At 42.1% G+C, this 21,338-nt stretch overlaps 5 protein-coding genes across 6 annotated transcripts; all 5 read left to right on the top strand.

Moving 5' to 3' along the window:
- The first annotated feature begins 738 nt into the window (after positions 1-738).
- LOC108555580 (uncharacterized) lies at positions 739-11,692 on the top strand. The gene is made up of 5 exons (XM_017911321.1): positions 739-1,108; positions 9,720-9,887; positions 9,970-10,083; positions 10,274-11,444; positions 11,622-11,692. Exons 1-4 carry the CDS (start codon positions 935-937, stop codon positions 10,355-10,357), a joined length of 540 nt encoding a protein of 179 aa, XP_017766810.1. The 5' UTR covers positions 739-934; the 3' UTR covers positions 10,358-11,444; positions 11,622-11,692.
- Positions 6,265-9,674, top strand: LOC108555579 (WD repeat-containing protein 63). Its single transcript, XM_017911320.1, has one exon. The coding sequence runs from the start codon at positions 6,738-6,740 to the stop codon at positions 9,630-9,632; it is 2,895 nt and encodes a 964-aa protein (XP_017766809.1). The 5' UTR covers positions 6,265-6,737; the 3' UTR covers positions 9,633-9,674.
- Positions 11,693-11,731: 39 nt separating the features above from the next.
- LOC108555581 (uncharacterized) lies at positions 11,732-13,926 on the top strand. The gene is made up of 5 exons (XM_017911322.1): positions 11,732-11,808; positions 13,012-13,148; positions 13,253-13,435; positions 13,507-13,623; positions 13,771-13,926. Exons 2-5 carry the CDS (start codon positions 13,035-13,037, stop codon positions 13,843-13,845), a joined length of 489 nt encoding a protein of 162 aa, XP_017766811.1. The 5' UTR covers positions 11,732-11,808; positions 13,012-13,034; the 3' UTR covers positions 13,846-13,926.
- A 47-nt stretch (positions 13,927-13,973) lies between these two features.
- sing (MARVEL domain-containing protein sing) lies at positions 13,974-16,603 on the top strand. 2 transcript variants are annotated; one of them, XM_017911104.1, is made up of 4 exons: positions 13,974-15,872; positions 15,940-16,122; positions 16,196-16,336; positions 16,406-16,603. In XM_017911104.1, the coding sequence occupies exons 1-4, from the start codon at positions 15,720-15,722 to the stop codon at positions 16,481-16,483; spliced, it is 555 nt and encodes a 184-aa protein (XP_017766593.1). In that variant the 5' UTR covers positions 13,974-15,719; the 3' UTR covers positions 16,484-16,603. The 2 variants fall into 2 exon arrangements, with proteins under 2 accessions (XP_017766593.1, XP_017766592.1); XM_017911103.1 differs by having other exon boundaries at positions 16,196-16,603.
- Positions 16,604-17,319: 716 nt separating this feature from the next.
- On the top strand, positions 17,320-19,869 carry LOC108555499 (uncharacterized). The gene is made up of 3 exons (XM_017911156.1): positions 17,320-17,483; positions 19,354-19,498; positions 19,608-19,869. Exons 1-3 carry the CDS (start codon positions 17,426-17,428, stop codon positions 19,765-19,767), a joined length of 363 nt encoding a protein of 120 aa, XP_017766645.1. The 5' UTR covers positions 17,320-17,425; the 3' UTR covers positions 19,768-19,869.
- The last annotated feature ends 1,469 nt before the right edge of the window (positions 19,870-21,338 follow it).

Here is a 21,338-nt window from a genome sequence, read left to right as displayed (position 1 = left end):
ATGATGAACAAAACAGCTCTACCAGTGGATAATGTTAACGTCAATTCCGTTAGTGCAATTTATCAATTGGTATAAGTCATTGCATATAACGTGAAATCGCAAGCAAACGATTGGGTCGTTTTTAATCCTCATGTGCTATTACGTATTACCCTCTCCATTATAGTGACCAATGACTACAGACATTCCCCTGTAACCGCGGGAAAATGCTTCAATTCAAAAATCTGTTCTAAAATTCATCATTTCATCGGTAGAATTACAAAGAAAAATGGCTCATAATTATTTTCATTTTCGGCGAGCTTATATTAGTAACGTATTCGCATTTCCATAAATAAATTTCAAATAATATGATTCTCTTTGTCTTTGAAATTTTTTCCGTTAAGTCCTAACATGTTCTACGATACACGTCGTGCAATTTTCTGAAACACCAGCAGAGAATATTACTTTGCGTGATTACTAGTTCTAGATATCTCAGTTTGCACAAAGAATTACCGAACATCGAACTTTAGATTGAAAACCAAGGCGGGTACAAATACGTTTAAACTTGGAAGATACAGAAATATCGTATAATTTTTGAAGAAGCAAGAAGAAAAATTTGTCGAAACGCATTTATCGATTGGCACGGGGAAGAGGAAGCGGAAAACACATGAAACGTGGCGACTGATCTCAACTTCGTTGACAAGTTAAAGACGGAATGTGTGAAAGGTGGGGGAAAATAGAATACGGTAGGGGAATAGCGGATCGTCGGCTAATACGTAGGTAGTATTCAGTGGTGAGGCCTCCGTGCGGGCCGTGGCGAACGAACAGGTGTTTCGGGCTTGGCAGTCGCGGTACCGGTTCCATCATATCCTAGTAGTGTTAGCAGTAGGATATCCCTTTCACTGACGCGTATACGCCGAATTACCTCGTGGTACATTTGCCGCGAAGAAAACGTAATATGATGTCGGAGACCGCAGTGACGATCGACGGTTCCAGCAATAATGCCACCAACAATCCTCGACAGGTGCCTACCGTAAAGACGGAACCGGTTCAACCTAACCCTCTAGCAAACATCACATTGAACGTGCCCTACTTTAGGACGATACCTGGTATTATTAAACTTGTACAGCTGGTAAGTACAATGTATCGACCATTTTTTTGTTAACTTTCATCCGGTTACAACAACACACACGCTTAATTAGACATCGAAATTGAATACACCGAAACCGCGTAATAACGACTACGACCTTAATTGTAATTTCACGATGTGGATAATCGATCAAAAGGTAAAAGTTCTTTACCATTCACGCATGCAATTACAATAGGAACGATCCGATAAAACAAACGCATAGGAAAATTGATATATCACATTTCCTTCAAATTTCATATTTTCCGCACAATCTGATACATTAGTTTGCATTACGTAACTGATCTCACAGTACATTTATCTCGATAAAAATAGAATATCACGTACCAGCAAGTCTCACACGTGCGTGTTTTTTCCATGCTCCAAAATTCCAATATTTGCCTGGTATTGCATCAAAGTAGGAGCGTCTTTGTTTATTAGGTTAAGTTTTATTTTTTGCGATGCCGTTAATCCCGTAGGATTTTGGCAGACATTCATCATTGCTTTTGGCGCTACGGTCCTCGTATCTTTTATGCGCCATTGTTATTTTGAACATGCATGTTTTGGAGCGTTGCGCAATTATGCGTCTGGTAAGTGCGTCGTATTTTTATGACCGTACAATAGAAAATACAATGGAGAAAGCTTGATAGCTTTTTTAAAAAGCTAAAAGAGAACGTACGTATCTTGGAATCGTGTAGTTTACACCGTGACGTTGAACCTGCAACGGCATAACTGCATAACGGTAATATTCTTACGGAACGATTAACAAACTATCATCTCTGCTATCGTAGAAGAAGAAACATAATTTTTATTCACGAAACTACGGTATCGCGTATCGACACCATCGTCGTACAAAGTTAAAATGATTTTCGGTTTCTGCGTCGCTATGATATTCCTCGTCGAAATCGATGATACCGTTAAGCGATCAGCATCGGTAAGCATCGTTTCTCTTTGGTTCACGCACGTGCAGCCAGAGACACGCCCGTTGCCATTTCCCGTTTATACTCGCTTGTAAATAATGGACGCATTGCTTTAAGTCGATGGAAATAGGCAAGCCAATGGGCGTAGTAAAATATAAGTAAGAAGATATACACGCATGGCAAATCCTGACGGTAACTTTGCAACAGTCCGGTTAAATTACCAACAAATAGAAATCAAATACATCGCGTTATTTATTTCACGAAACTTTTCCTGTCCCCGAATAGTATTCGTCGACGCAGAGGGTATGTTATCGATCGCACGTTTACGTGCTGTGCAAAATATGTCGTGGATCTTGTATTATTTACGTTTAATTTTATTCCACGTTGAGAATTTTTTTATATCGTACGAGGTAGAGGAGAGAAAAGAGATAGAGGATAGATAGATAGATAGAGAGAGAGAGAGAAAGAAAGAGTTCGAATTCCAAAATTTACAAATATCGGTGGTATTAAGAAGATAGAGAAGAAGAACCGGTTTTTACCAAAGATGACGATCATGCCTGATCGACCAAAGTCTTGGAACGATTCCCGGTCGGTGGCATAGTTTCGATGCGCTCGACACACGTCCCTACGAACTAGACACACGTTCGATGTCCATACATGTTCATCCCGATGACCGGGACCATACGTGGCGTCCCACATACTCGCAGTTCCATCCTACTGCCATACGTCGAGGCCGCGCCAACGGTATCGGAACGATTCATTAAAAATTCATGCCGTCCTTGACTTTTTCTCGATAATTTTTGTTCTCCTGCCAACCAATTTACCATTAATAAGTGTCCACATGTGCGAATCGAATCGCGTTTCATTGGAACTTTCTGCGTATCTCTCTATTAAAGTATTACCTGGAAATATAAGCTAAACGCATGATTACCACTCGAAGAATGCTCGTGAAAATATCGCGTTTATCAGAGTCTTATCGTTTCATCGCTCTGTTTGCATCGCAGTATTCGTTATGCAAACGGAATTGTTCGAACTTTGGGTTCTGATAATTAACAACGAGGACTCATCGGTACGAAATTACGTGCAGCGTTGATGGAAAATGGCACGATAGTTAGCATAACACGAATGCTAGATATCTTGTCACTCACGTGCGTCATATTTATTCTCGCGTACATACGTGTATCGTATATAGGTTTAATCTTACGTTACGTTCATACGTATATTGGTCACGACCAGAATGAATCCAGCATTTTTCAGGGTCGCCGATATAGCATAGAGACTGCAATTTTTCCAAGCGTTCACCAACTATATCTGTCTTTGTCTTTTTACGCGGAACAAGCGTAAAACCATCGTAGTTTCGTTGAACGTAAATTGGTTACCGACATTACGTCGATTCATACTTCACGCGTCGCCGAAGTCTTCGAAAGCTATATGTCACGCTCGTTTTCTATCGTGCAATCCTTGCTACAATGAACATGAATGGGAGCAAATCGTTTCAATTGTTCAATCGGAGGATCAATTTCGGTCAGGGTGATACGCACAAGCGTTCCGTAATTCTATTCGATAAAGCGTGAGAAGAAAACGCACGGAAAGGTTACACTGTCGAGGCTTGAACACGTGTATGTGGAACAAACTGTCACCGATACTGTTGCTAGCCTCGCGAGGATAAACGTTTCTTACCCTATCGAACGATCAATTTTCTGCGTACGCGTCCACGTTGTGTCAATTTTTCATGGAAAATTTTCAAAAATCGGTGTCTCCGTGTGCGTGATACGCTTCGTATTAGCGTGTTTAAAGGTGTATAGATCCAACCCGTCTCGAAACCCCGAAGGACACACATTTTAGCTAGTTCATGGTAAACGACAAACGCGATGCAAGAAATTGCGCACTATCGATTGTTATGATGATTGCAGAGTCCTAGGATCACGAGTTTCTATGGTGTGTAGGCTGTTCACGAAGCATATCCGCTGGTGCAACAAGTTATGCAGTAAACGCGGTAAACGTACGCAAGTACGTATCTTACGTGCAAGGACAAGCCGCACCTGGTAACGCAGTCCTGAACGGCAGATTCAAGTCGTAAAAACTGTTTCTCCGCGTTCGAGAACGTGCGACCAATCGATTAGATTACATCGTGAACTTTGCATCAATGATATACATATATATATATAATATTTTGTCGTAGTTGATTCGTATATTGTTCTTCTTTTCTTTCTTTTTCTTATTGACTTTTGAAATTCTGAACAATATCTGTACAGTTTTAGCATTCGTATCGCAGCTCTTACTGGCCTCCTCACCACGTGGGTGGATAGGTGCGTAAACGATCTATCTGAGAAGCAATAAGCACCTTGCGTGATTAGTCACGGATAGTTTTGATCTTGTCTTTACAGCATGACGCAAACGATTAAAAATGTAGTTTACGTAGAACAACAAGAAATATTTAGTATCCGATGATACGCGAAATACAATTCATTTTTACGTCATTCACGTAAGAATAACAGTCGATAATTATACCAGCGTAACATAGTGGAACGTTCTGTACTCGCATACTAAGATACGCGTTACTTAGGTGCTAAATCCGTAACCTTATTTAACGAGATTTACATTGCTAATTACGTAGCCATTTCTATAACCGTCGTGTATTTCACCGTGATTGTATGAACACGATACCGTGCATATTGGCTCACTGAAACTACGTAATCCTTTAACGAATTGAAATATTGCATAAATTGATTTATAGATTAAGAGGAGGCCTTCGCTACGAACGATAGCCTTTTAGACAGAAATTTTTTAATTACGACACGCGCAAAGTAGCGTAAATCCTGATAGTTTGCCAATTTAAGCGAGTGGAACGAGTATGAGACGATTGAATTTATGAGAATCGATCGATGTTTATTTTTCTTATTATTTCCTTTGTTATTTGGAAGAATGAGAAGCAAAATTGAAGGATTTAAGCCGGTCATAGATAAAATGAGACGAAATCTCATTGTGGATTATAAAAGTATTATTTCTGGAAAGTGGAGATAAAACAAGGGGGCGTTCTTAGAGTCATCGCTGTTTTAAGGAGTATACTTACGTCACCTTCTCGACATGTCTTCGCGGAACTTTATCGCATTAGTTTCGACGAGCAAAAGTGACTCGTCGAACACGTTTGATAAATTCTCTAATTTTCAATTGGAAATTTGAACTCTGAAATTTCGAATATAAATGCCAATCATTCTTACACATAACGACTACGTAACCACGATTTTAACAAATAATTATTTCTTCTTCGGGACAGATGTAATCGTAATTGATAGAAACGATTATAATTTCTCGAATTATTAGCGTAGGCTGTAGTAAGCAGTAGTCATTTACAATTAGCAACCGTATACGAATAACGCATGTGGGTCGTAAGGTTTCGCTACGAGTTATGTCTTATCTGTACCGACTTCGCGCATGCGAGTAATTCTCTTGCTTTCAGCTAGCTAAGCGGTTTTCTACATGCACGTATGGTTACGATCATGTTACATACGTACAGAAAGACTCCTGTTGCTGCTGCAACAGTTGGATCCGTTTAAATTTATATCCTTTCGTCGCGTTAATATTTAATTCATCGCGTTGTTCCCATTTTACGCACTTGCTTCGTTCTGTACTTACTCGATAAACTCGTTTGACCCTTGTAGACAGTAAACAAGACTAATTCACGCGATAATTCAGTGATTCTTGTCCTCGATTATGAATCATCATTGATGATTATTTTGACGGTGATGTCAGTTGTTAATTTTCGAACCGATTCGTTTCCTTGCAAATTTTCCTCCTTATGTATTTCTCCGATTGTTTACTTTATTAGACGTTTCGTTCCCTTTGACTAATTCCATCGCTGGAATCTTTCATTCGACGCATTATAATACGATTGTTTCTACTAAACGAAACGGCAAAAGTGTTCACCGATGCAACCATGATACGTTTCAGTTCGTTGCTCGTCAATTCCGTACCTTGCAGTTTAAGTGAATGGTATTAACGCGCTTCACTACCACCGTTATTACGATCGTTAATGTTGTGTATGTATATTAAAAGTGGCACGCAAACGCTACATACAGATTATTCCCCCTATGAATAATGTAGAACCCCGACCTATATTTCCCAGCGGCTACTTATTCTCTATAAAGTTATTTTAGGATTAGTCGTTATTTCGTTCCCCTCGCACGAGTGGAGCGAACAAATGTTGTTTACGGATAAAAACGAGTTAAAGAAAATGGGGAAGGTACGTGTACGTGTGTGTGGTTAAAGTCGATAAACTGTCCAGTCGAGGCTATCGCTCATAGTAATAACTTGTGTAGTCGTTGTTGCATGGACTATCGATGTTAGGAATTCTCGGTTGAACGTTTATAGCGGTCGACGACGTTTTCAAACGGTGAAAGTGAAATTCTTCCTTCGGTACACGGTTGCAGCGTTCCAATCCTTCGCACTTTCGCGCCCGTTCACCCTTTCGTACATTCCGGTCTCTTGTACGTTATCTGCATTCGTACTTAATTTCCATAGGACGGCGGTTCACGCAATGTCTTCGATATAAATATCTATCCGGTAAACGATCGTCGTTCACGACGGAGAACGCACGAAAGGAAAACGCGTGGCTGGTTTCTATGATATAAGAAAGTTTGATCGATGCTTGCAACCTCTAACTCTAACCGACTAACATGTAGTAGTACGAACGACAGTCGGTAAAGGCAGACGAGATGCCGAGGAAAGGGGTTAAGCATCCGTACGGGTGGACGTTGGTCGACGAAAATATCGAAAATGTAGAACGCGTGAAGCTCGATCCCGAGACGCAACGAGAACTGGGTTGTTTGGTCGGCGAACACGTGTTCCTGGAATATCCGTGGGCGTATGTGCATCGAGACGTTGTCGCGAAGTTCGCTAAATTACCAGACTCCTCGCTAGCGGTATTTCGAGAGAAAATCGAAGCCTATGAGACTGACGCGTTTCTCGTGGGCTATTCCTCTGTTAGATTAAGCTCCGACGAGTTCGTGATTTGTCTCACCGATGAAGCGAAACAGCACGTTGAACAACGAAACAAGGATATCGGCGCCATTGTTTGGCGTAAAGTTGTCGCCAAGGTGGTAAAAGCCGCGAGGCTATGGAACACGTTGGGTAGTGACTCGGAAGTAGATGAAAGCTTCGTGAAAAATACTAGAGCATTTTTCGAGATAGAGATCGTATTGCCCGGAAGAGTGCTGAACTCTGCTCGAACGTTATGCGATAGAGGCGCGAATGATGCTAGAGACAGCTATATGGAGCTCGTAAACGAAGACGAGGAGGAATTCAAGAACGTGGATAGAAGATGCATCTCTAGATCCGTTCAGACTAATCTTCCACCGCGTGAAACATTCGTCCAAACGTATCCTGAATATCCTAAAAATGCTTGGACTCAATACGTGTACGAAGATATTTTAAAGGAGGTATGCACGATCGAAGATATCGATGACGAAGAACAGCCGAAAGAAGAATCGGAACGGAACGATGATGACCGGTCGCCAGGAAAAGAAACTATTCGAAGCAAAGAGAACGACGAGGAGCCCAGAGGAAAAACGCCTCTGGAATTATTCCTAGAGGCTCGTTCGCAAGAAATGATAGACGTCGTTAAATATAACGCTGCAGTGAATTTGTACGTAGACGATATCGAAAGTTTGTCTGGGCAAAAAGACGAAATCGCAACGATTTCCGAAGTGCCTACATTTTACGAACAGGTGTCGTTCGTCGATTTAGAACTCACTGCCAGTAAAGCCGTTTCACACGTCTCGTTGCATCCAAGATTAACAGAGTACCTAGCGATCTCGTATATCGCGGTTTCGAATCGAACTTGGAGAAGCGAGTGTACAAGCGAGGGCGAGTTTCAAATTAGAGCGCTTCTTTGGAAATTGAACGATCCGCTTCGCCCGCAGCTTGCATTTGCGGATCACAGAGAAATTTATTCCGTTTGCTTTTGTCCGTACGACGACAATCTCGTCATAGGAGGCTGTTCCACCGGTCAAGTGATTATTTGGAACACGAGAGATTATTTGAACAATCGTCACGACAAAAATACGAAACTTGGAACCTCGGCGCGAAACAACTTGCCAGTGCTTAGGCCAATTATTGTGTCGGACAAACACCGCTCTCATCGCCTACCTGTTCGAAAGATTCGTTGGATATCTGCCAAATACAGGACAGAGCCAAATGGAAACTTGACAAAATCGTTCATTTCTTCCGACGTGGAGTTTCTAACCGTTTCCGAGGATGGCACAGTGGCCGTTTGGAATGTTCCTCTTCGTTCGGAATTCCTCGTAATCGGTCACGATGCCGAAGATTCAGGCGAACCGTTCCGACCGATTTTTCGTTTAAAGATTCCGACTTTGAGCGAAGACTCACGGGACTTTACCCCTTTGTGCCTCTGCCTTCCGTCCGTCAACGTTCTCGACGAACATGAGAAAACGTCCGACACGGACGAGTACGATCCGAAGGAGAAAAATTCTACGAAAAGCGCGTGGATAGGATGCGCGGAAGGGTTGATAAAGTGCACGTGGGACGATAAGCAGGCACACGAGGAAAAACATACAGCGGATATCGTCGAATGCGATATTTTGAATTGTTCGCACGTGCACGACGGCCCCGTCACAGAAATCGTACGATCGTCGCATCTTCAGGAAATACTCTTGACGATCGGTGGACAAGTGTTCGCAATTTGGAACGACGATCATACGGATTCTCCTTTATTTTGGAGGAGGACTTCCTCTCGATACACTAGCTGTTGTTGGGCCAACGAACCCGGGGTATTCTTGCTCGGTAACGATGAGGGTAGTCTCGAAATGTGGAACGTAAAGGGCGAATCGAATCAGCCGATATTTACGCAAGTCGTATCGTTGAAATCGATCACCTATCTAATCCAGTTACAGTCCTGCGTATTCGGTAACGAAGGTTCGAAAATGATCGGTATCGGCGATCGTGGGGGATGGTTTCGCGCGTTCAAAGAACCAGAGATTTTTCGCGGCGATGTCGCGACGGAAAGAATGGATTGGTTCGAGGAATACGCGTGGAGAGAAGCACGAAGGAAGAAACTTTTCACCAGCTGGCAGAATAATTTTCTAGCTAACGATCCAGTCGTGGTAGCAAAGAGATCAGCTAGGCGTGACGAGGGACATAAAAGGGAAGCGAAAGAAGCTAGGGAAATGCTTCGGAGAGAGCAGGAAGCACGTTTGAGACTGCAAGCGGAGAAAAGGGCACGAAGCGCACCGGTTCCAAAACACGTCGCATGGATGTCCAAGGAATTCGACAGAATGAAGGATGTTCTTTTGAACAAAAAGAATTTAATTCCCTCCGAGATCGAGGCGAAGAGACTTGCTTTTGTCGCTTTGAAAGCAGAAAGGGACGTGAAATTGGGAAAAGTGAACGACAAAATTGCTCGTCGAGACGAATATCTTTTAAACGCGTTATCGCGAAAATTCCCCAAGTTACTCGAACCGAGGGTGAAAGCTTCGGAATTCGAGGAATTTATTCCGATAGATCTCGGAAAATCGGTTGACGATTACGCTAAAAAATTTGCCGAAATACGACGTAAAGCTAACGAGCTATTAGCGAATAACTCGACCTCTTGAATTGTCGGTGTTTCCTTTATACTCGTAGAAAGATATTCGAATGTAATATACTTCTGATACTAAACGTATACTCTTCATTTGTTTCAGCTGCTTGGCATAATATGCATGGCATGCGTGTCACCGGCATTAGTAGCTGCAAGCCACTGGTTTCTGTTCGTCGCTGTAACAGCTTTTATCGCCTGTCTATTATGGTGTTTCATTTATGTGCTATCGATTCGAGAGGCGCTTAAGCTCCCTATCAACTGGATTCTGACGGTAATGAAACAACTGAAAAGTGACACTGATACGCGTGTACGCAACTCTGTTTCCTCTGCTCACGAAGCATCTTAATTTGCAGGAACTTTTGAACACAGCGATATTCGCTGTGCTTTACATGATTGCTTTCATAGCACAGTTATCTGCCTGGAGCGTGACACATTCTTCATTTACGTCGAGGAATATCGCTGGAGGGGTAAGTATAAACGAGCCCAACTATATTCCACACGAATGCGTACGCTGAACGAAAAGAATGCAAGATAGAAAATTAACGATCCAGTGGAAGTCGTAAAACGCGTGCTTTTCGTTCGTTAACGAGCGCATTAAGTAAACGATAGACGCGACAACGGAACTAACGGTAAAAATTCTTTTGCTTACTCGTATAGGTCTTTGGAATTTTCAACACGCTGGCGTACGCAGCTGGAGCGTATTTCTTGTACGTCGAGTGGAGAAGCCGCGACGCGCAATGAAGAAATGCAGAGGTACTCGATGAGACGCTAGGTACCTGAAGAGCACCTACGACAAGGCTACTACACTCGCGATCGCTGGTTCTACGACATCGGTAGTAAGATCACAGAGAAATCAGTGGATCGAAGCTAGTCCAACGGAGGCCCTCGCCTGATCGTGTGTAGTAGCTTATAACGACAGACTCTGTATCTACGTGCCTTAAAGATTAGTCGATCGATCGATCGATTCGATCAATCGATCGCGGCCTTTCGATCGTGCCGTTCGATCGCGGCCCTGTCGCCATCTAGAATCGCACGATCGGCGGAAGTTTGCGACTCTACGGTTTTCTGGGATCATGCTCGCTCCGACCATCCACGAAACAAAGAAGAACACACGGTTCACCGCTGATCTAGGACGGGTTGTTGCGCCGAACAGACATCGACGACTTTTTTAACGTCTTTGTTTCCACGAGTTTCGCGAATTTTCTTTGTTACGCGGTTCAGATTTTCATTGTACAAACATACGTATCGATAACGTTAATGTTAAACAACGGTTACCTTTTCTAAGAGCAAATTATGTTTCACGATCGGTCAACTCCATATTGGATGTGTCGATCCTTCGACTTTTACGATGAATTTTATAAGAGTATACATATGTACATATGTATATGTATCGCTGACACACGTACCTTGTGCGACACTTTCCCGTCCTGTTTACTTTTCTAACCGTACCTTTCTCGCACTACCGCGACTTCTTATTTATATGTAAACACGCATTAGTTATATACATTTACATATACATATCTGTTTTATATAGATAATATATTTGCACAAACCGAATACGGTACATCGTTTTTTTTTTTCTTTTTCTCTTCCTCTTTTTTCTTTATCTTCCCCCGTTCGTAGAGGACACTCGTGTGGTAATTTTCCTATTCGTCGACGTAAAAACGACCGGTTACTACGTGAACGAATATTTTTTGAATACATTGTACTCTTTCTGTACGCATTACCATTGAAATATACGTTCGTTTCCGACATTATCTTCGAACCTATTTGGATCGCATCCGATAACTCTAATCTCGACGCTGATCTCGGAGTCTACGTACACGAGGTAAGGAAGGAGATATTTAAATAAATAGGATAACTTTTCCATTTTCGTTTTACCATAACGTAATTTCTCCGTGTCTAAAGCACGATTAAAAAGTCATTAAAGATTAGCATGATATATCTGAAGTTGCCGTCACCGATTATCGTAATAAAAATTAAAAAAAAAATTCTTACACGCTAGGTCGACTTGCGATTAAAAGCTGCCGCACAGTTACACATGCTCTCGTACGTGTATACATTCATTCCCTGTGAACGTGGACCCCAGTATGATATCACCAATGACGTCATTCATGGCAACGCGTTGGAAACGCCAGCGTGCACTTCAGTCAATCCCAGACGCTCAAGGTGCGACCACCTACCTTATTAAGGTCAGTTTAAAATTTGTGTATATACATCCTGCCTAGTTCTACCCACTGTGAGTCGTGAATCGTGAATCGTGCAATACAATTCTAACCGCTACGTTTCTGCTATCGCGGTTCGACACCGGATCCCATTCTTATCTAGAGTTTCGTTTAAGATATATTTTTAACACGAGTGAAACCATTCCGGTATTATCCATGTAACGAATTGCAATATTCCCGAGCAACTTGATAAATTGGACATTTCGGTACCGTCTCGTTACGATCTTTTTAATTACCATCGGAAATAAGCGCGATGCACGTTTCGATTATCCGGTATCGTTATCGGTTTCTCTCGTAGAAGAAAGCTTTCATTTAAAAATAACCTATGACGAAATTTCACGGATGTTTATTCCTAGCCGCGCTAATTCGGGTGTATTCGTGATTCGAATTCGAAAGGAAAAGAATACCGATGCATCGTGAATAGATTAAAATCTGTCTGTTAACCGTACATCGTACGATCATCGATGTTTATGCACCATGACAATTGCTGAATCTTTCTCGCCGCTATACCGTGTGCATTGATAAGAAATCTTATTACATTTTAGAATGATTTCTCAAGCGATTAACAATTTTGTAGCATCGCTAAATTTATTTTACAAAAATAAAGTAATATCCTTTTTAGAATTAATTGATAGTAAATGGTGATTAAATACCTGCAGCTAGGAACTCCAGACGGTGCAAAGGTTCGGCGACCTGTCATTTTTGCGTCAATGAAAGCTCTATTATCTCTTGTATCTTGGAATATAGAAAGGAAAAGTGATTCCAAGGGGCTAGACGTTTTATCGATCAGCGAGAAACATCGAGGGCGTGGTGGGTCGAGGAAAGCAAAAGTGAAAGAATCCGTCATATTTCCTCGCAAATTTTCACGGTCGTGTTCTCAAATCTTCCGTTCTATTTTTAATCCTTCCTTGGCGAACATTCAAACATAACACGGACGATACAAAAATGAAATTAGCGTACGAGAAAGCACTTTGTTATTCTTAAGTTTGACGAAGACGAGGACCATATCTCTCGACGAAATTGCGAAATGTAGGCCACGCGTGAAAAATTCCTGTCCTTGGCCCTCTTCCTGCCAACGTGACTCCGAGACTGTCGTTTCGATATTTCGGACAACCCGGACAACCTTTTGCCGAACCGTTCGCGTTGTAACGTGCTGCTTTCATGCTTCAGAATCGGCAACAGAGGGAACGACAATGTCGCATTCGGTAACCATCAGGACCCAAACGGTGACGAGCAGCTCCACAGCAGTTCTCATCAATACCGGTTACCTAAAAACCTGGAGCGGCCTGTTCAAAACGTTGCAGTTGGTACGTACTTCGATATACGTGCATCTCCATGTACACGCTTCGCGACTATTGAACTTTGCACTTCGAAAATGTAAACTTTGCTTCATCTCGTATTTTTGTTTCAGGCACTTGGAATAGTGTGCGTGGCAATAGTAGGAAATCACATCTCTCTTTATCAAAGCTACGCGTACACCGGTGAATTATTTTTCCTTTTAATGACAACGACGTTTTTAATCGGTACCTTCATCTTGCTCGTAAGTTGCTTGGCTTCCTTTTCATCGGCTGCCGTCATCGCAAAATCCATCTATGTAAGTTTCGTTTACGATCAACGTCAGAAATAATCGACGAATCGCGTATCAAACTTATATCCATTTTCTAGGAACTTCTCTACCACTCCATAGCATTCGGATTGTACTTGGCTGCATCGTTAACGTACTCGGTACACGTGTTTAAAATGAAAGGATACAGGGAATACGAAACATTAATGGCCGCAGTCGTAAGTAAAGATGTAAAAAAAGATGTAAAATGAAAGGATACAGGGAATACGAAACATTAATGGCCGCAGTCGTAAGTAAAGATGTAAAAACGTTTATCCTGGAACCAGCACTTGGAATTGCGTGTAATAAATTATGCTTTCTTTCAGATTTGCGGTCTCATAAACTCAGCGCTGTACCTTTTCAGTACGATACTCGCTGTTCGAACGTACAGAGGCATTTGAGCACGTTATCGTTCCTTCTACGCGAAATTTTTAATATCTCCGTACAAATTTCGAGATCACAGATTCGCCTTGTATTTCGTATATTTTTTATTTTACGAGGCATTTAAATGCCTACACGAAACGCGCACTCTTTAACCGATACCTTTTTATACCGTAATTTTACATTTGATAAAAGATGTTTACCGTTATTTATATACTTTAAATATATTTATACCGCAGGCGAGGATTTTTAACTATCGAAACGCGTTACCAAATCATCCTGAAGATTGTCGTAATTTTTTACGATTTTTTACCATTTATTTAACCGTTTATGACTCGATATTTTACATTCACTCGACTTCGTTACCGTCAATGACGTTCAAGGGCATTGGAAGATCGTAAAAGTTAGGAAGGTCGTGTCATTGACGCTGAAGATCGTTCGACGACCGAGTGGGGGAGCGGTCATTGTACTCGTCGATCACTGACGATCGAGATCATTCGAATTTCGTCGAGCTGCAATAGAAAGCAAATTTTATGCGATAAAATTTGGAAAATTTTGAGAAATTGGAAAAGACAGGGGAAAAGGAAAAGAACATGGACTTTTGGCAAAGTTGCGTTCCTTTAATCCAAACGATCCAAGAATCACAAAAATTTCCAGGATGATTCGATACTATACGTTTGTTACTTACTGGTTCGTTACTACTTGATATCGAATCTCTATTTTCATACGATCTCGTTACCAAAAATCTTAACAGTGTCTTTGATATTTCGTAACTTACACGGTTCCTACAGATTGTCAATCGTTCAAGCCTATCGTTCAAGCCTATTCGCGAAGGCTACATATGTACACGTATTTATTGTACTTGCGCAATTGTTAATGTTTATACTCGACGAGATGATAGTCCAATAAAAGGAAGCACAGGAAAGTACATATTCGCAATATTCGTACGAAAATCCTAATCTGCGCGAATAGACGAAGAAAACGTAAGCTTAACAACTCGCTTACAGGAGAAAGCCTGGCCCCCTTTCTTTGTGCACGTCGACGTATATGACTGACGTAATTACGAGCGAAAAAGAAGCGAGCGTAACGAGGACGAAAACGAGACTTTTGCACGGCCATTGACAGGACGTGGGTCTGCACGTAGCAACGTATGCGGGAGGAGTTTTGATAAAGCTACACAAAGAAAAAGAACAGGATATTGCGGTGCGATGCATAATGTAATCAATTAGATTATGTATGCAACCGCATATATAACCGCATATGCGAGGGAACGAAGAATCGATAGATCTTCTCGTTTATGTACTCGTACATCCGTCGATACGAAAACGACGACCGAACCGTACGCGTAAAAATGTCGAATGTCAAATTGCTCGGTTCCCCGTTGCTTTTTTCCTGACACGCATTTCCCGTGCGTTCGGTACAGCTGGTATACTATGCGTCCTGACGGCACGTGCCAGAAATAGACGTCTGTATCTCAGTTGTGTCGAGTGCGACGTAGGGGGTATAACGACATTTAGACGTTCCATATGAGCCCAGAAAACATCCTCAGTTAGTGAAAAAGTGCTCGCGGATGCGGTTCACGTCCCTTTTCTCACCGTTCGGCTGAATCCACGGATATTTCTCTGTGAAGCGCGGCAATCTCGGTTTCGTGCGTGGAACGGATCACCGAGTCGATTCATCCCCTGTCTTCTAACCATGCGAATTAATCGTCGTTTAACCAATTAGGGTGATCGAATCAAGAGCCCGAGTGTACACGAGACGAGGATAGGTTTAACGAACTTATCAATCGCGGCATCCCATGTACACGCATACGCGTTTGGCTACGGTTCCGTTCTAAACACGAGCGAACAAACGTCAGAATCGTGGAATTTACTCGGCGAATCGTAGGTTGACGATGGTTTGGAACGGCACAGGCCCAGTGATCCGGATGACTACCACGGGTACTCATAGTGCCGGAGGTATCGAATGTTGCTTCTGCAAATGTTGCACGTGCATACACTTGGAATTCTTAAAAACTTTCCCCGGTATCTTGAAACTGAGCGAAATGGTATGTTCGACGATTTAACGGCGAATAATCGGCAATAATAATCTATCGGACACGTTTGTCTTTTCAGATCATCGGCGGCTTGATACAAAGTTTGCTAATGAAATACGGTTTGCCATACAACGCGACGATCGGTCCGGCTTTCGAAGGAGCTTTGACTACGTCTTTTGCTTGTTTCTTAACATCCACCATATTACTCGCCTGCTACGTGCTTTCGGAAAAATCCTACAAGATGATCAGATCGTCCCTCTTTGTACGTTAAACTCGCAAGCTGTATGCTATTTCCACCGTTCGTCGCTATAAATGTACTTTGCGCTTTCTTTCAGGAGATAATGTTCAACGTTTCGGCATCCTTCTTGTATTTAACCTCGGCTGGCTATTTGTTCGCGTGTACAAAGCTGTATCTCCTGCCGCAATATTATATAATACCTGGATTCGATGTTTATCCTGCGATGATATCTGCTTATGTACGTACAATTATTCGCGACTATAACTCGTGCTTCCTTCATTATTCCAATGTTATTGTGCTTTTACAGATCATGAGTGCCTCCGTCGGAGTACTACACGGGGTAGACGCATATTTCTCTTACAGGCAATATAAGACCGGAAGATGAATCAAAGTCAGAAGAAGGTGGCGAGATACGTAAAAATATCGCACAACGATTCAGGGCTGAAGCAAAGCTCGAAGAAACTTATTTTAGATCGTGTTCAATTTTCTAACAGTTTATTCGCGTTATCCGACAGGACGCGTAATCACACGAGTGATCTACGTTGAAACGGCATAGTTTGTAAGCACTCACGTTGAAATACATATAGCATTCCAAAGTTGTATCCTACGATATTTAAATTTAAGTATACAAAGTGGTATACTAAAATATTTAAATCGAATCCTGCATTTTCTCTTGATCCTTCCTCGTAACGAACGTCGGCGTTAATACCTCCAAGACATTTCTCAACTTTTCGACGCTATAGCTGGATGCTTATGAGAAACGACGAATGACAAATGGCGTTGGATTTCGATTCGCAAAAGAATCCGGTTATATCGATGAAGGTTTTGTTTCGAAGAAACAGTCACCGACCGATAACTGGAAAATATCCGCTTTATCGCGCGAACGTGCTATAATCGGTCTATTAAAGTTTCTCGAGATGAATGGCGACGCGTAATTTTGAAGGGGACTGTAGGTCGTTTCAATAATAAATTTCGTACCAGGTTATACGTGGATCCCGGACAGTGAATGGAAGTTATACGTCGGTCCTCACGGACTCCCCGATGGAGACCGTGAGGTTTCTCTTTCCTCTCTGCCCCACCTTTCTCTTCCTGCAATCCATGAAGCGTAGCTAGTCTCTCTTTCTTCTTCTTCGCTCGTTATGCTCCGTCTTTATTCCACGCCAGCGATTTCCGTTGCTCTCGTAGAGGCCTCACCGAGCGTATCACTCGACTCGAGGCATGTCGTCGACAGTTTACTTCGGGATTTCGAACCGGTCGATTCGTCCACGATTCCGTACGTTTCTCCGCGAACGAGGTGAAGTAACAGAACACCAGCTCGATTCTTGATATGGGGGTACACGCCAGAATCATCAATGAAAGTCTCAAACTCGCGTCGTCGACGAAAGGTAATTATTTTCCATTCTATATTTCAGTTTCTGTCAATCGTAGCGCGATGACAATTTCGATGACAATTCCTCCCGCGTGTGCAAAATGCCAAATTCGACTCGCGACGTGCTTCGCTATCCACCTGACTTTCTAGCCAACCACGTCCTTTAAACCCTACGCGAAACTCAACAGGTGGCAAATCGCGAACGTCGTTTCTATTTCGTTCCCTCTCTCGCATTCTTGCAACAACGTGGACAGCACTTGGCCATTGCGTTAAGGGCTTCATAAGGGACACGGGATATACGTGCGAGATATACGAGACGCGTAGAAAATCGTTTCCTTTCCTTTTCATGCTTGAAAAAAGACCTTGCTTTAGAACGCAGCGACCAGTTAAAGCAAAAACCGATTACATCGCCGGATCGAAACGTAACGATACTTTCTCTAAATTCGAGCGTAATCGTGAGATTTTTACGCCGATACGTAAATCGAGTGGAGCTCTACTTTCCAACTGGATCGTAGAATTTGCGATGAAAAAAATTCGACCAAGTTTCGAGAGATGTCGGAACAAAAAGGTAATTGGGTTGTTGGTAGCGGGAAAGCACATATTTGCTCGTAGCAAACAAATAGATACAGACGCGACGATCGAGGATCGAGCGCTTCGGTGGAAGGATCGTACATCGGTACAGGTGGTACCGATAAAATCTGAAACTCCGCTAACCCGTCGTGATCACGCGGATCTAATAACGGTTACATCTTGCGAGTTGTAACAGCGATCGTGTCTTCGTTCGGTATCGAGATTAAAAACATAGATATTCATCTCAGTATTTATTAATAACAGCGTTTTTCTTTTTCTTTTTTTTTTTTACGTTTATACTTATCTTTGGAGCTGATATCGATGCATTCGCCATACACGCCTCTCTCGTTAATCATGGGGCGTCGAACGCGGGAATTTTTATCCAACGAATCCCACGTTTTCGATTAGGTTATATAGACGAAAAAGCTCGACGTTGGAGAACACGGTTGTTGTCAGAGAGATTCTAAAGACACGCGCAACTTGCTAGTCGGTACACGTGTTTTTGCTGTGCAAAGAGTTAAATGTCCGTAAACGTTGGGGGGAGGGACGTTGAGGTTGGAGTAAATTACGCGATACCCGGTATCAACCGTGGACCAGTCTTTCCACGATATTTTCTTTTCCTTCGTTCCACATGATTACGATTAAACAATATCCTATTATAAATACGTCACAGCTTAGCAGAAGATCCTGCTCGGCAGAAACTGGATTTTCTTCGTCATTTTCTAACGCGGTAAATGTATGTGCTAAAAGAATCTTGATGTTTCATCAGCCATATGTTCCTTCCCGGTAATGTTTAGTTTCATCGAAAGCGATAACGATGCTCTCGCATTTCGTGTACTACGCATATGCCTGAAATTGTCCGTTTGATACTGTCGTGCTTGAGCTTTGACGCATAATCGAGATCCTTCTACTTCCTGTTGCACGTGTACGGTCGTCGAATGTCATTGGGGTGGCGTACGTGCCCAAAAAGACGTCACCCGTAGATTCTTACGAAGAACGGAAGGCGTAGGATGACGTCAATCGTGCCGAATCATTAAATCTTTCATCCACGCTTCCTATGTCCAAAAACGCATTTATCGAGTGAAATCCGAATACGCGAGCATTGCTTTTTCATACGCGTGTGTTGCAAGAATCGAGCATCGCAATACCGTTCGGTCGTTGACCGCAAAATTATGTAACTCGATCAATTATTGCGAAGCAAGCACGAATCGCAGTGGAATTTTTCGAGTATCGGAGTAAACGATTCCTTTACCGTGGCCATCTAAACCGCGCGTTCAGCTTTCACGTTCAAACGAGCCGTGTATTTTATTTTTCAGGAGAAGTGTCGTGGTCAACGACAGAGGAGCCTTTTACTCCCGAAGAAGAGGACGCGATAGTGACATTGGTAGTAATCGTTATCGGTATAATCGTAGCTATAGTGGTATTATTTTCCATGGGTATTTTCATCGACTGCAAACACCAGTACGTAGAAATAATCGAACGTCGGGTTGCCCCTTTTAAAAACTTGTCGCTGCTATCGTTTGATAGCATTTGCAAATGACCATCGACACGTCATTTCATTTCGTTGCAGAAACAAAAACATTTTGAAGAAGAAGAAGCTGAAATTGAAAATGCCACCGTTGTCGCGAACGAGAAAGGGTCAAAAGGAGGACGCTAAGTCTTTGGCATCGGATATGTGCCCAAACGGTGCTAGCGACTCTGGCTTTCGAACGCGAGATGCCATAGTTTGACGTCTTTTACGATACGTCGATTTTCAACACGAACGGGAGTGATTTCTATCGAACTTGTTCGTTAAATCGGAATAACCATAGACGAACAGATATACATATATATATATATATATATATATACACACGTATATGAAAGAAAACGGAAAAAATGGAAAAATAAACGACACAAATTACGCGATACACGCGAGTATCAGTGTTCGCGCGTCCGAGCAATATAGATCGATCGAACTCGTCATGTTCGAAATATGACGCGACTAAATTTTGCGAAAGATACGAACATCCCCCGCGGAGTTCTCTGACCGTTCAATGTCATTCGCGTAACTGTGATTTATGTATTCCTATTTATCTCTGAGTTATCAAAATCTCTCGATCGTATCGATCGCATGTCACGAACAATTTTCAAACGGCTCAAAGGACTCGAAATTTTCGATGGCGCATCGAAATCTCGGTGACCGCTCACACAAATCACCGAATACCATTCCCTCGAATATTCAACCTTCGAATCGTAAGACACGAAAGATCCCGAACGTACAGCCGTGCAAATTTGCACGACGGCAGATATACTGTGTCCCGAATCGAATGAAATCGGCTGAAAACGGATCGAATACGAACGTTTTCGTTCGTGCAATATCACGCTCTTCTGAGGTCTAGTCATTCCTTCGGCCTTGTAACGATTAATATACGATGCAACCCCGATGTTTCAATGGAACGATCGTTTAATCGTCAGTGATTCGTGAATCGACCAGCGATTAGAAAGTTCGAAAAAAATGCTGACGTTAACACTGAATATGTCCGCTTATCGTAAACGTACGATACGCGTACACGTCAGCGTACAATGAAAATTGTATATTACTCTTAGACGAATATCTATATATACGTATATTACGTGTACATACAAAACAGAAATGTATATAAATGTATTGTCAAAAATATAAGATGTTTATTATTATGCACGTGTGCGATTTGTCAATCTACTATCTACTTAAAACGATACATATACGAGAACCTGCATAGGTGAGAGGTCGAGGACTCGTATGATGTAAAATTTCATTATCTTTTTAAATATACGTTACGTAGAGATAAAGATTTATCAAAATTCATCAAAATTCATACCTATCGAATTATGCTTACGTAAAATATTTCATAAAACTTAACATTCCCTTTGTCGGTGAATTTCGACGAATATTCAAAATTCATCAAAATTCATACCTATGGAATTATGTACACACGTATATGAAAGAAAACGGAAAAAATGGAAAAATAAACGACACAAATTACGCGATACACGCGAGTATCAGTGTTCGCGCGTCCGAGCAATATAGATCGATCGAACTCGTCATGTTCGAAATATGACGCGACTAAATTTTGCGAAAGATACGAACATCCCCCGCGGAGTTCTCTGACCGTTCAATGTCATTCGCGTAACTGTGATTTATGTATTCCTATTTATCTCTGAGTTATCAAAATCTCTCGATCGTATCGATCGCATGTCACGAACAATTTTCAAACGGCTCAAAGGACTCGAAATTTTCGATGGCGCATCGAAATCTCGGTGACCGCTCACACAAATC

Source organism: Eufriesea mexicana, unplaced genomic scaffold (assembly GCF_001483705.2).
Source record: "Eufriesea mexicana isolate 0111107269 unplaced genomic scaffold, ASM148370v2 scaffold124, whole genome shotgun sequence".
Classification (NCBI taxonomy): Eukaryota; Metazoa; Arthropoda; class Insecta; order Hymenoptera; family Apidae; genus Eufriesea; species Eufriesea mexicana.
The sequence above is the reverse complement of the archived record's forward strand: the minus strand, read 5'-3'. Positions and strand labels throughout refer to the sequence as shown.

Bases quoted from the DNA above. Each gene is read 5' to 3' on its own strand.
- LOC108555580 (XM_017911321.1), top strand. From the start codon at position 935: ATGATGTCGGAGACCGCAGTGACGATCGACGGTTCCAGCAATAATGCC. The intron at 1,109-9,719 runs GTAAGTACAATG...CATTTGTTTCAG, and splicing joins TTATTAAACTTGTACAGCTG to CTGCTTGGCATAATATGCAT. The intron at 10,084-10,273 runs GTAAGTATAAAC...TTACTCGTATAG, and splicing joins CGAGGAATATCGCTGGAGGG to GTCTTTGGAATTTTCAACAC.
- LOC108555579 (XM_017911320.1), top strand. From the start codon at position 6,738: ATGCCGAGGAAAGGGGTTAAGCATCCGTACGGGTGGACGTTGGTCGAC.
- LOC108555581 (XM_017911322.1), top strand. From the start codon at position 13,035: ATGTCGCATTCGGTAACCATCAGGACCCAAACGGTGACGAGCAGCTCC. The intron at 13,149-13,252 runs GTACGTACTTCG...TTTTTGTTTCAG, and splicing joins TGTTCAAAACGTTGCAGTTG to GCACTTGGAATAGTGTGCGT. The intron at 13,624-13,770 runs GTAAGTAAAGAT...GCTTTCTTTCAG, and splicing joins AAACATTAATGGCCGCAGTC to ATTTGCGGTCTCATAAACTC.
- sing (XM_017911103.1), top strand. From the start codon at position 15,720: ATGGTTTGGAACGGCACAGGCCCAGTGATCCGGATGACTACCACGGGT. The intron at 15,873-15,939 runs GTATGTTCGACG...TTGTCTTTTCAG, and splicing joins TCTTGAAACTGAGCGAAATG to ATCATCGGCGGCTTGATACA. The intron at 16,123-16,195 runs GTACGTTAAACT...GCTTTCTTTCAG, and splicing joins TGATCAGATCGTCCCTCTTT to GAGATAATGTTCAACGTTTC.
- LOC108555499 (XM_017911156.1), top strand. From the start codon at position 17,426: ATGGGGGTACACGCCAGAATCATCAATGAAAGTCTCAAACTCGCGTCG. The intron at 17,484-19,353 runs GTAATTATTTTC...TTTATTTTTCAG, and splicing joins ACTCGCGTCGTCGACGAAAG to GAGAAGTGTCGTGGTCAACG. The intron at 19,499-19,607 runs GTACGTAGAAAT...ATTTCGTTGCAG, and splicing joins TTCATCGACTGCAAACACCA to AAACAAAAACATTTTGAAGA.